This window comes from Schistosoma haematobium, chromosome ZW (genome assembly GCF_000699445.3).
Source record: "Schistosoma haematobium chromosome ZW, whole genome shotgun sequence".
NCBI lineage: Eukaryota > Metazoa > Platyhelminthes > Trematoda > Strigeidida > Schistosomatidae > Schistosoma > Schistosoma haematobium.
In genome coordinates this window covers 34981575-34994815 of record NC_067195.1, presented here as the reverse complement: position 1 = coordinate 34994815, position 13241 = coordinate 34981575, and the positions used below count along the sequence as shown (strand labels likewise).

Genomic DNA, 13241 nt, shown 5'->3' with positions numbered 1-13241 from the left:
TGTGGAACTCAGCGGTTTAAGAAGCCATTAGATATGGCTGTGGACGGAAGCGATCATACTGGGTTTTTCCTAAATTCTTCGTAAAACGTTACTTGAATTTCTTTAATGGAGCATCGATTTTGACTGCATTGTATCTTTTACTGAACACTTTTCTTGTTCATTTATTTTCTGAGACCACTTACTTTTTTCATTCCTCCACAATATTATCATTTCACTAGTCTAGCACTTTTTGATATCTCATTGTGCCAGTTTATATTTGCTGTGAATGAGTAAATCATTGGCTTGTGAGTGACATACAAAACTTATATATCCACATTCCTCTTGTTCCAAACTGCTCCTAATCACGTTTCATATTTTGTACGTAAACATGACCAGATAACCCTCATTTAATGATTTTTGTGCTACGTTTTTACATCAGTTCATTTTAGGGCTTTTGTCAAGAATTCAATGTCGCCAGCTGTTATAGTATCACTGTACATCACTAGTTGATCAGGTTTTGAATCATCCTCTTAATCAGAGATGTATTTATCATAGCACAGAAAAATTGAGCTCCACAACACATTGGGTTTGACATTATTTTACCTCCTAAGCTCCCTGTTCTATGAATTTCCTCCTCCATTTTGGTAATGTGCAGTGAGCCAGCTGGGACTGATAAACACTCCTACCAGGTTTTACGGTGAATTAGATGGATTATTTACTCCATAAAACGTCGTATTAACACCAAACTCACCGTGTTAATACAACCGATAAGCTGGGAGACCAAACAATTACCTAGTTCGATTGCTATTTGTGTCTCCCCTAACAGATATAATAAACAAGTCTTTGAAAAGTTTTAAGGAATCCCCGTTTGAGATTCCCAATCATTATTTTCCACGCCATCTATTATAGTAAGTTATCAGTTTTAAAAGTGCTCCTAGTAACTGAAGTTAGACGATGGATTATAATTTAGGAACTACGTGACCTAGGCTCTGTTACTATTTGGCGTGAACTTATTTAATTTTCCTAAGCAACGAAAAGATCCACAATGATGATGAATTATCAAACGGTCTGAATTTTACCTATTACGACTAGCTTGATTTGACGTTAGAAACTGTATTTAGGGTCTAAGAGTCACCACTTAATTGGTAAAGAAGTGGAAAATAATCTGAAACCAGTAAAGCTCCTTGAGACTTCCTACCACTTGTAACAACCAACTTTTGATAAAGTTACTGACGTGTTATTTTTACTCAGATTCCAGTTAAATAATGTTTTGGAGGTCACATTCCTTAAAAAACCTCAGAGGTTGCCAATTATCAATGATAACACCCGGAGTATACTTTCAACTTCCGAAAGTCACGTTGTACATATAACAAAAATGTGCATACTATGAATACAATTAAGTTAGGAATAATAATCATATCACTATAAAGTAACACCTGAAAATAGATCATTATAGAGAGCTTTACTGATAATATATGAAGTGAAAAACATTTACAAAAGATGTATTTTTCGGAAAATGTCAACGTTTTTTGAATCCATATTTTTTACGTTCATAAAACAGATCAGTTTTCGCACTTCCTAAATTGACGATTTTAGGGCACCCATCTCTCTAAGTAAAAATATCTAATTAAAGAGAATCGAGAAACACTCACATCCTTTTCCAGACACGTGCACTGTCGACAGTAATAAGCGTCCGAAACCCCTGGACCACCACATATAACACAACGTCCTTGATATGATCCGTAATTACACTCGTCACATATGCGAACAAGAGTACACGGGCGAACATAAGAATCACAAATAACGCACTTCCCATCACACTTTTCACACAGACGACCGATAGCTTTGTTAAGGATAGTAGTGAAATTCAACAGTCTTACCAACACCTGGTTGTTTCCTGCAGAAAATAAGGTCTGGATGATGCTTTGCCATAATTTAAACTTGTGACTATAATTGTAGTATCGCTTTTGTGTCCTAAAAAATCAATAGTAAAGTTATATTAAGCATTAGATAAGAAAACTAACTTAAGCATATTCAATGACCATCAAGTAAAATTGAACCATAATGAACGAAACACATTAATTTACAAAGCCCAAAAATAAACATTTCAAGACGTATTTTATTGGATTGCTGTGAATCAGTCAGTCACAACGTAGAACCTGTACGTACGTACATCGGTTCACGTCATACCCCGTTAAAAGAGGGATGTTATCAGGTCAAATCCTAGAATGGTAGATGTAGTAACAGTATCCGTGGTAATTAGGAAAGATAAGTCATCGAAGATGCGACACGAAAAGAAAATATAAATTAGTGAGATAAAAACACAGAGACTTATGAGCAATTTAGAATTTCAGGATCTGAGGAAAGATAAAGAATGGATGCACCTGAGCCGTTACAAACTATTTTCAGCCATGTTATTCAAAGTCTCTAACCATTGGCTACGATAGTCACACGGACCCCAACAAGGTAGTGCGTACCTATTAACATGACTGTCAGTGGCTTCATGGAGTGATGCCATGTTTTACTTTGGCAGTCCCTAACTTTCTTCCAGCCTACTCCTGCACCCAAAGACATAACCCTCGATGTAGGCGGTGGTTGGGCATAAGTAACACCTCAGTTGGAGATTTACCACCTCAACAATCGACTACTCATCATAGCTGAGTACTCTACTCCTAATCTAGGCTTACTCCATGCTCCGAAAATACACAAACGATACTTCGTAGACGCTTATGATCGAATACCAGTAACGTATGAGTGTCCTCTACTCTTCATGACCATGTTTCACATTCATAAAGTACAATGAAGAGAACTTCTGGACAGTAAACTCTCCCTTTGGTTGGAGGAGGGGTATCTCGCCTACACAAATTGGCAAAAGCCAATCGAGCCTTCTGAATCCGTGCTGAGGTTTCTTCAGACACCAAACCATCAGTAGTGATGATACTACTAATATAAGTGGAGCGGTCGATGCGTTCGACTACTCCACTCCCCATCACTAATTCAAGCGATGACGCCATCCAATGCTGAAGTAATATCTTATATTCACAGTGACTGAGGACATTTAGGATAAATGTATCAATGATGGTCGCATTCTTATGCAATTTGTGTAAACGCGGATTATATACTGGTAGCTACTATTAAGTCGGAACTAGTTAATACCGATTGGTATAAGATGTCAAACATGGTGATCAAGTTAAAATAACCTGCTAAGACATAAAACAATTTCAGTCAGTCAGTCAGCTACAACGTAGGACCAGGCACATATGTGCATCGGTCCAGGTTGCCATACCGCATCAGCACAACAAGATGAACACCGGATTCATAGCAGTGGTTAGGTCAAAGGTAGTAATATATAAGAGAAAGATTGCATATAGAGATATAGTACAAGAAGAAAGAAATGGTTCGTAGAAAGAAAGATATGAGGCGATTTTAATCTCTTAGTTTAAGGGAAGACAGGGAGTGTATACACCGACGCCATTGTGATCGATTCTGAGCCATGTCACCAAGAGTCTCCAACCATTGGTTACGGTAGTCACGCGGACCCCAACCAAGTAGTCTGCATCTACCAACATGGCTCAGACTAGAAGTTAGTGACTTCAAGCACTGATGCCACGTTTTGGTTTGGCCGCCCCTAACTTTCTTCCAACCATTTCCAATACCGGATAGCATTGCACGTCGTGGTAATCGGTGTTCAGGCATACGTAACACGTGGCCCAACCATCTCAGTCGATGAAGATTCATAACCCCATCAACAGATTTACCATCATTCCCTAATACCCTGCGTCTAACCTCACTATTACTTACCCGGTGATCCCAGCAGACGCCAGCAATATTTCTAAGGCATCTGTGGTCAAATACTAATAGCTTACGAGTGTCTTCTACTCTTAATGGCCATGTTTCGCTGCCGTAAATTAAAACAGAACGGACTGCCGCGCAGTATACTCGTCCTTTTATTGATAGACGGATATCTCGCCTTCGCCATAGGTGACGTAAGTTGGCAAAAGCCAATAGAGCTTTTCGAATCCGTGCTGAGATTTCGTCCGATACCAACCCATTAGGGCTGATCAGACTTCCAAGATAAGTGAAGTTGTCAACGCGTTCGACTACTTCACTCCCTATCCTTAGTTCAGGTGTTAACGCAGACCAGTCCTGAAGCAATAACTTGCATTTAGAGGGAGAGAAGCGCATTCCGAACATCCTGGCATTGTTGCTCAGTACTACCAGAAGACTCTGGATTTTGTCAGCGTCTTCACCAAACAGGACTATGTCATCTGCGTATTCTAAGTCGATAAGTGGACCTCCTGGTAGGAGATCAATACCCGAGAATTCAGTAGACGAGAAAGTTATTTCCATCAATAAGTCTATGATGAAGTTAAACAAAAATGGAGAAAGTGGACAGCCTTGACGGACACCACTTGAGGTTGCAAAAGTAGATGACAGTTCGCCATAAGCTCTGACTCGACTAGTAGTGTTCGAGTAAAGAGCCTTTACAAGGTTTATGTACTTCTGGGGTACGCCTTTCAATGACAGACACTGCCACAGAATCTCGCGGTCTACAGAGTCAAATGCTGCTTTTAAGTCGAGAAAGACCACCATTGTCGGACGCCGATAAGTATGCCTGTGTTCTAGAATCTGACGAATGGTGAATATGTGGTCGATGCAGCCACGACCAGGTCTGAAGCCAGCCTGATTTTCTCGTGTTTGCAGTTCACGAGTCCTAGTTAGGCGTCTGATAATTATCGAGGCTAGTATTTTAGATACTATATTAGTTAAACTAATCCCTCTGTGGTTGTCACAGGATGATTTTGACCCTTTCTTATATATTGGGACGATAAGTGATTGTGACCAGTTAGATGGAATAACGTCTAACTCCCAGATTTTAGCTAAAATATTAGTCAACCTAATCGCTAAAATTGGACCACCATCCTTAAAGACCTCTGGAGCCAATCCATCTGGACCAGCTGCCCTTCCTCGTTTCAGATTAACTATAGCCTTTTGGACTTCAGCAAGAGTTTGGGGACCTACTTCAATGTTCCATTCACACTGTCTGGGAATGGAGGGTAGTTGTAGAGTAGCTGAAGGCCAGCTGAACTGTTCTCTGAAATGTTCCGCCCATCGTTCTAAACGTCTGGACTGGGAGCAGATGAGTGTGTCGTCTTTTTCCGATATATTCTCACTTACACTTGACTTATTAATTCCAGTTTCTTTTATTAGTCTGTAAAGCTGTCTTGTGTTCCCTATAGTCGCCGCCTTTTCCATCTCTTTTGCTTTCGTTGCCCACCACTGCTCACGGTCGTTTCTTAGACTTTTTCTTAACCTAGACCTGATTTGTTGTCGCTCTTCCTCATGTTCGGAACCTGATGGGACGAGTTTGCGAGAATCCATCAGTGTGATAGACTTTGAAGAAATCCACTGGTTCTTTGAAACTCTGTGGTTTAAGTCGCTAATAGATGTCACTGCTGCTTGTATATCTTTCCAAGCAACATCTGGGTCAGCCTCGTCTTCAGAACTACCTAATCGTGACCTCAGTTGTTCCTGGAACCTACTTTTGGTTTCCTCACTACTCAGTTCGGTCCTAATAGGTCTTTTTAATGTGGCTTTTTTGCGTCCAGTGAGGCGCAAGCAGATGCATGCCCGTATTAGGGCGTGGTCGGAGTCCAAGCAGGTACTCCAGAATGAGCGACAATTTTCTACCGATCCTCTCCAACGATGACTGATGGCAATATGGTCTATTTGAGTCCATCGTTGGCTTGGTGCAGGCGGTCGCCACGTTAGACGATGTCTCTCCTCATGCTTAAAATTTGTGTTTGCTAAAAATAAGCGATTGTCTGAGCATAGTTGCAGCAGACGATCACCATTATCTGTTCGCTGTGCCGGAATACTAAAATATCCACCTAAATGCCTTTCTGTTTGGTTTAAGCTACCTATCTGAGCATTAAAGTCACCCCCTATGAGTACTATGTCTGAGCGTTTAGCTTTCTAAAGAAGTTCAGAAAGCTTTCTGTAAAATTCATCTTTCACTTCATCCGGGCTGCAGTCAGTAGGAGCGTAGGCAGAAACGACAAAATGGCAATTACGTGTGTCCCTATCCTTCCGAATTCTTACGGAGCCGTTTAGCCGAACAGCACATAGACGACTGTTGACGGGGATCCACTCTAGCAGTGCTTATTCTGCCCTCATGCTTAGTGCTGTCTCCACACCTGCCAGTCCACGAGAACTGACCATCGGGTCACCAGATACACGGAGGGTGTATCTTGCTGGCTCTCGGTTTTCCCGAGGTGAGGTCAAGTGAATGACCACACTGGAATCCTGTATGCGTGTTTTAGAGACACAGCATACATCAATGGAAAGAGACTCTAGGGTTTTAGCCAAGGAAGCCTGCTGACCGATTTGACATAGAGTGCGTACGTTGAAAGCTCCAATGTGTAGTTTGGAGCGAGGTTTCAGTAGACCTGGGACAGAGTTTTGAGCACTAGAATCGTTGGCTATGGTGACACTTGAGGAGGAACCTGAAAGAGGAAGTTTAGAGGTGAAAGTCGATGTAGGGGGAATAATGAGAGTTGAAGAGGGAGGTTGATTATGAATACAGTGGTCTTGGGTGCTGTAAGAGGTATGAGGGCGGTTATCACTTCCCGGTTGCTCACACCGTGGAAGGGTTCTTCTGGAGGTACCTGAAAAGGAAATTGGATTAGAGGCGGTCTCAGTGACCCGAGAGCGTGACCGCAGTGCCCAAGGGACAACTGCTTGAGGCCGGTCGCGCACGGCCTTTTCGTGGGAGGTTTTTGACGTGTTAGCTCCGTTCTTCAAAGGGCCTTACTGCCGGAGACGGAAATCCGTGAGGTAAGGTGAGGTGCGCATTTTTAGGGTCGACCTTTTCTAACCCCACCCCTCCTTGTGGGAAGGCAGCATCGCTGTCATGCTGGTTGTCTGAAGGAAACACCTTACTGCTGTCACACCTCTAAACAGTCAGCAGTACGACTTCGCCTCCGGACCCTGGGTTTGTTGCTTTTAGTCTTACCGCTCTTCAACCGACCTGTCTGACATAGTAGGACCTTGAGGAACGGTTGTTCCAGCCAGTATAGCTCGGTTGCTTCATTACGATAGGCAAGCCCGACCACCACGTCAAGGTAGCAACAACGGTTGGGATATAAACTCAGAAAAATTTATCTGGAAGTAATAAATTAAATTGTCTCAATAAACGCATAGTTACTGATAATCAGTAGTACACATTACGGGATATTGCACTCTGCAAACTATTTTGTTTATCAATCCCGATGCTCGTCTGAACCATACTCACCTTTATCCAATGATCTCCCGGCAAGAAACTGCTAGATATATGCCTTATTACATATATATAGACCGTCTTAAATATTAGTCCGAAATGGCTCTTATCAATGATGTCACCACTACGGAATTTGAGTCGACAGCTACATCTCTGTGCTAATGTGGTATGGCAACTCCAACTGATGTACGTACGTACGTACGAAGTTCTACGTTGTTACTGACTGATGTCAATGGTGGGACCTGAGATTGTACGTCGTTCGAGAGATAAATCGACAAATTCAGCTGCCCATCAACGACCAGGATTGACTATGAACTATATTGTAGATGAGATATTCTGTACTTAAGAATAAGTCCTAGGTGACCCACTATTTTAAACAAACACCTACAACATTAAAGAGGAAGAATGCATTTGTAAAATCCCAGCGAAAGAATTTGAAGTAAATCCAACATCTCGTCTGGCAATCTGGTCAAAGCTTTTTTAAGGAAAATATAATCAAACAAAATTATCGAGCATAAATAGGTACATGGTTCTCTGGTTTACTGTATCCTGAATAAGTCATTAAACCAACGTGAACAATTTTTGAAGTAGGTATTTACATTAGTGTGTAAGAGACATGTGGTGTGAAACGGTGTTAAGATAACAGATTGTGTGTATACGTAAGTGATGTGAGAAGAAATTTCATTCAACTATATATTGTCTTCGGTCTGTGTATATTAAGAAAACATATCATTTTATATATTATATGAATCAAAAATGTCACAGCATGCATTAAATGACGATAAATAAACAAGGTAAAAGACTGAATTCAAAGAGGAATGTATTTGTAATTGAAAGTTTGTGTTATTTTAATGTTCCAGTCAATTATTTAACATGTTCAGATAAGATAACTGGTTTGAACCGTTGAAGGTATTATCTTTTTTATTTTTATTTCGACACATAAATATTGGTATAAGAGGGCACCAAATATATGTGCGCCACACCATATTTGTATATGTGCGGGCTGTGATACTGCCCGGGTGCCCAGACCGAAACACGTGGTTTTCTTAGGGGACCACACCCCGAGCCTTTGACCTATAGGTCTAATCCACAAGGCAGTGGAGCATCGTGAGAAGATGCATTCCCATGGTAGCCGGTGACCAACGATTGGTTCATACGCCATTTGTTCCTGCAGGATACTGGAGCCCATGTGCAACATTGATTTGGTTTGGGGTCCTGTTAAAGCGCCGGACATTTGCTTTTCGTCCTCTCATTTTCGTAAACAACACCCTCGCCACGAGAAGGCAGTGAGTAGGACTTCCCTGGCAGAGGCCGTATACGCGTGGCCGTGTGAGAGCATTTCGAGAGGGAGGGCCCACCTCACTCTCGGCCATACCAGGGCATTTGGGGGCTATCTATTGATTAGTTAATATGATATAGATAGATAGAATTGAATGAGTTCAGGTTTACTTATTAATTATTAGTTGCCATGGGACAGCTAATTGTATTCCATCTCTCCTATTAATACTGTTTGGATTAGCCCATATATGTAGGGCTTCGGCTGTTAGTCTTTCTTTGTAAGAATTAAAGCCTTTTTGAAGGATTCTTGTGCCATTGAAATCAATTGCATGACCCGATTCTATCGAGTGTAATGCTATCGCTGATTCGTTCTCGTGTTTTTTTACCTCAACTGAAGATTTATGAATGTGCTTTAACCATAGTTTGTGTTCCTTCACCCTCACATTCAGTTGCCTTGATGTTTCACCTACATACGTTGCATTACAGTTGATTTTATAAACAAAATTCTGTTGCTCACCATTGTGTATTGGATCTTTGATTCTTACTAGTTTTGATCTTAGAGTATTGTTTGTTCGAAAGAATACTCTTAGATGTTGAAGAGTTAGGATTCTTTTGATCTCTTCTGAAATACCTTTACGATATGGGATCACCCCTGTGTTAATCCTTTCTTTTCGCATAACTCTTTTTTTAATAATAACATTTTGTCCTTCATTCTTAATTATTCTTTTAATAAAATCCTTCGGACAATCATTCATAATTAGAGTGGATACAATTAAATTCATTTCCATTTTTTATATCATTTTGTTCAGCGACAAGTTTTTTTACTCTGGTGATCAAATTTCTGGCTACTGTCACTTTGGTAGAGCGTGGATGCGCAGACTTAAAATCTAGAAATTTCCCTGAATATGTCGGCTTTCGGAAAATACTAATTTTTAAACGATCATTATACTTCCTTTCAACCAAGCAGTCTAGAAAAGGTAATTTGCGTTCAGGAGATTCCAACTCTTTAGTGAACTTGATTTTGTCATAAATGCTGTTGACACGTTGAAATAGTTCGTCTAAATCATCTCATTTTATAATGACAAAAGCGTCATCTTAACCAAATTTCTGATGGAATGGAACAAATCGAGATAGCAATTGCTTCCAGTGAATGCATGAATAAGTTAGCAACAATAGGAGAAACCGGTGATCCCATAGTTACACCTGTTTATCTGTACAAATCTCCCCGAAAGCTGAAAACAGTTGAATGTAAGCATAAAACCAAAGATCTAATAATGTCTGAGGGATCTAAAGGACAACGCTGTTTAAGTTCAGTGTCAGGATCTAAGAGGTTACATACAACATCTAAAGCTTTATTAACAGTAACATTAGTGAACAATGAGCAAACATCAAAACTTGCCATTATTTCATCCTCTTCTATGCGGATATTACGGACAATGTTTTTGAAATCATTAGAATTTTTTATTCCTTATTTTATTACGCTTTCATATGGTTTAAGAATTTTGGCCAGGTATCTAGAAAGATTATAGGTTTCTGAATTTATGTAATCAACCACAGGTCTTAGTGGGATATCTGTTTTATGTATTTTCGGTAGGCCATAAAATCTACAAGGGTTATTGCCTTTTGGATATTAAGAGAACCATAAAGATGGTCCTAGTTTGGACTTTAACTTATGTAGCATCTTGGCCGTTTCAGCTTTCAACTTATTTAAAGTGGCTCTACATTTGTTCTTCATGATTTTTTTATAGGGCCCACTGTGGAGATGTTCATTGACTTTTCTTTCACATAATTATTCCTAACAACAGTGGTGTCTCCCTTGTCTGCTTTCATAATAACAATTTTTCTGTCTTAACGTAACTGTTTTAGGGCATACGTTTCTTCTTTAGAAATATTAGGCGTACTTGGTTTTTGATTCAACAATGCAGCTCAGATTTTAAACCTCACTGAATCCGCTTGATCATCTGGAACACTGTTTAAGGCAGGTTCGATCAACGGAATAACTTCAGAGGCCGAAATTCGTGTTTTGTCCATATTGAAATTGAGACCATTTTTAAGTAGCGATAGTTCGTGTTGATTTAAATGTCTGTCAGATAGATTTACCACTATTTTGTTTATATCGAGTTCCTTGGATTTATTTCTAATCTCGTCATTGTTAGATTTCGACGAATGTTTAAACATCTGCTCAAATTTTCTTATTTTTCTTGAAAAAGCTTGGACCAGATTGCTAGGCTAAACGTTGGATTTACTTCAAATTATTTCGCTGAGATTTTACAAATACATTCTTCCTTTTTAATATCTCACATTAACTCGGCGCCCAAATATTGTGGAACTATTGTTTCAAATTTAGACGGAGTTTCTTATTTAAACACCTACAACCTACAAGTTGGTAGTATAGTAAAGTAGCTATTTCGACAACCTTAAGTACCCCACTCCGATGCCACATCGTAATGGGAAAATGTACTCCTACTTATCTTCGTGGTACGCGTTGAGATAAAAATCAGAGGTGGATGCGCGGTTGCCGAAATCGTATACGGCAGCACTCGTTTCTAGAAATTATTGCGCTATTAACCGGATCAAATTGCACGTTAACCGGTTTACAGACTCAATGCTTTTATTTAGGCCTCGTCCACCTTGATTTTACCCAGTAAATGTTTTTATTCAACCGAGATTATGATACGGCATGTAATTTTCCGTAGATCTTGATCTCCGATCCTAACCTTTAGATAGAGCCCAGTGGATACACCAAATTTCTTGAATATGAATCAAAATATCATACCATTGACACAAACAACAGGCAAGATAACATGACCATTGACCGATAAAAAGCAGGTTAAAAAAGATAATTAACTCTAAAGTGATTTATTAGGCGATACACAGTTAAATGACAACTTATCGAAGGGTACCGAGTTTTTAACCCCAAGTGAGTGAGGACTGTTAGAAACATGTATATTTATCACATCCTAACAAGTTATTTTGAAGCAACCGAAGTAAAGGGTCTTCAGAACTCGAATGTTTTAGCAAACTTGATGCTAACTTACTTAGAAAAAATCCAAGCCACTGTGTCATATTTGTCACAATATTAATACGTTTGATATGAAGTTGGTGACTAAGCTGACTTACGGATTTAGTGTTGGACGTAGAAACTTGCTATTTCTTAGGTTATTGTTTGATGTGTTGATGACTTCAACATAACCTAACTTACTTAGAATAACCTGTATCCACCTTACCTGCATTCACCTAATTCGGTTAATGATATTAAAAGGGAACAAAAAGTCATTTGGAGTTGTTTTTTCTGCAATTAATAGAATAGTTCATTTCAGCATGGCAGCATAACACACCGACTGGAGCTTATAGTAAGTTGAAGAGCAGATAGAAAAACTAATGCACACTACAATAAAGCTCTAATAATCAGACTAAGCGAAACTTAATTAAAGATAAACATAGGGTCGATGGTGGCCAAAGAAAATTACTGGGAGCAGGAATAAACAACTGAGTAACAGTGAATACCAATAGCGTAGACGTTATTTAATAACTGACAATATCACATGAAACTACCAACCTCAGATGACTGTATGTAAAGTGGAATAGAACAACGCTTCAGTGGTGAGTCCAAAGAAGTTTGTGAGCACTTGAAGGTCAAACTGTCATAAGGTGATTGGTGCGTCACATCAACAATTCATGAAGTATCGCAGACGCGGTCAAATCAAAATGTTTATGGATTTCATTTTAGTTCAGGCACACTATGTCTGATAACGTCAATCCTTCAAGTAGTTAACGTGGTGCTATCTTAATGATGCATGACAAAGGACGAGTATTCAATTATGTTATCTGGATTTACAAGTTGGGACTCGTTTGAAAGAAGTATATAACCCAATCTCCCTAATTTGGGGAAGCCACAATAGAAGACTTTGAAGTAATGGCATAAGAAACCCCGAAATCTCCCCAGGTCCATGGAAACTCCCCAAAATATTTTAGGGACATTGTTTTGATAAACCTTTGAGCGCGCTATTTAAAAAGCACAGTGGTATTTTTCCTCGCAGAGTAAATTTCTTTGTTTTGATCGTTTATTACGTATCAAGACTACTGTTTTTACTTTAATTGAATTTATTTCAGTTAAAGTATTCGACTAGAGTATCGTTTTTACCGTTCTCTCAATTAGTTTTGTCGTTGGTACTATTGAGTACCTCTTTTTCAACTGTATCTGTTAGTACTTTTGGTCCCAGCAATCTACAGCTCTTCGCTTTTTTGTTCATTGATTATTTTTTGGTTTCCGAGTATCATCGCATCTTGAAAAAGAACCCCTCCTAAATGACCGGACAGTGTAAAAACGCAGTTGCCAACGTCTGGGTTGTCGTTATCCTGTTGAAAGCGGCATGCAGTGCGACGAGTGCAAAGGCTGGTACCATGAAGTTTGCACGAACTTAACGCCTGCTGCTTTCAAACGGTTCAGTAGGAAGGGTTGTGTATGGCTTTGTCAACAGTGCTGCTCGGATGCAAACAGCTTGTTAACCGAGGCCATCTCATTGGTTGATGCTGCAAAGAAGTGTTTTAGCAAGCATAGTTGGAACGCGTCAAACAGCACTCGATCTGTTGACACGCAAATCAACGTGAAGGAAACTACTGTTAGTCCGATGATAGATGACTCACGCCCGTCAAAGAAGGAAAAGCAGTCTCCAAAAGGGTCTGTCTTAAACAAAAGCTCAAG

At 39.7% G+C, this 13241-nt stretch overlaps 1 protein-coding gene across 1 annotated transcript; it reads right to left on the bottom strand.

The window, feature by feature from the left end:
* Window positions 1-404: 404 nt before the first annotated feature.
* Window positions 405-12524, bottom strand: PHF5A (PHD finger-like domain-containing protein 5A). The gene is made up of 5 exons (XM_051211165.1): window positions 11764-12524; window positions 11657-11729; window positions 1860-1953; window positions 1632-1822; window positions 405-1588 (listed from the first exon to the last, which is right to left on the bottom strand). The coding sequence occupies exons 3-5, from the start codon at window positions 1909-1911 to the stop codon at window positions 1499-1501; spliced, it is 333 nt and encodes a 110-aa protein (XP_051071203.1). The 5' UTR covers window positions 1912-1953; window positions 11657-11729; window positions 11764-12524; the 3' UTR covers window positions 405-1498.
* Between the last annotated feature and the right edge of the window lie 717 nt (window positions 12525-13241).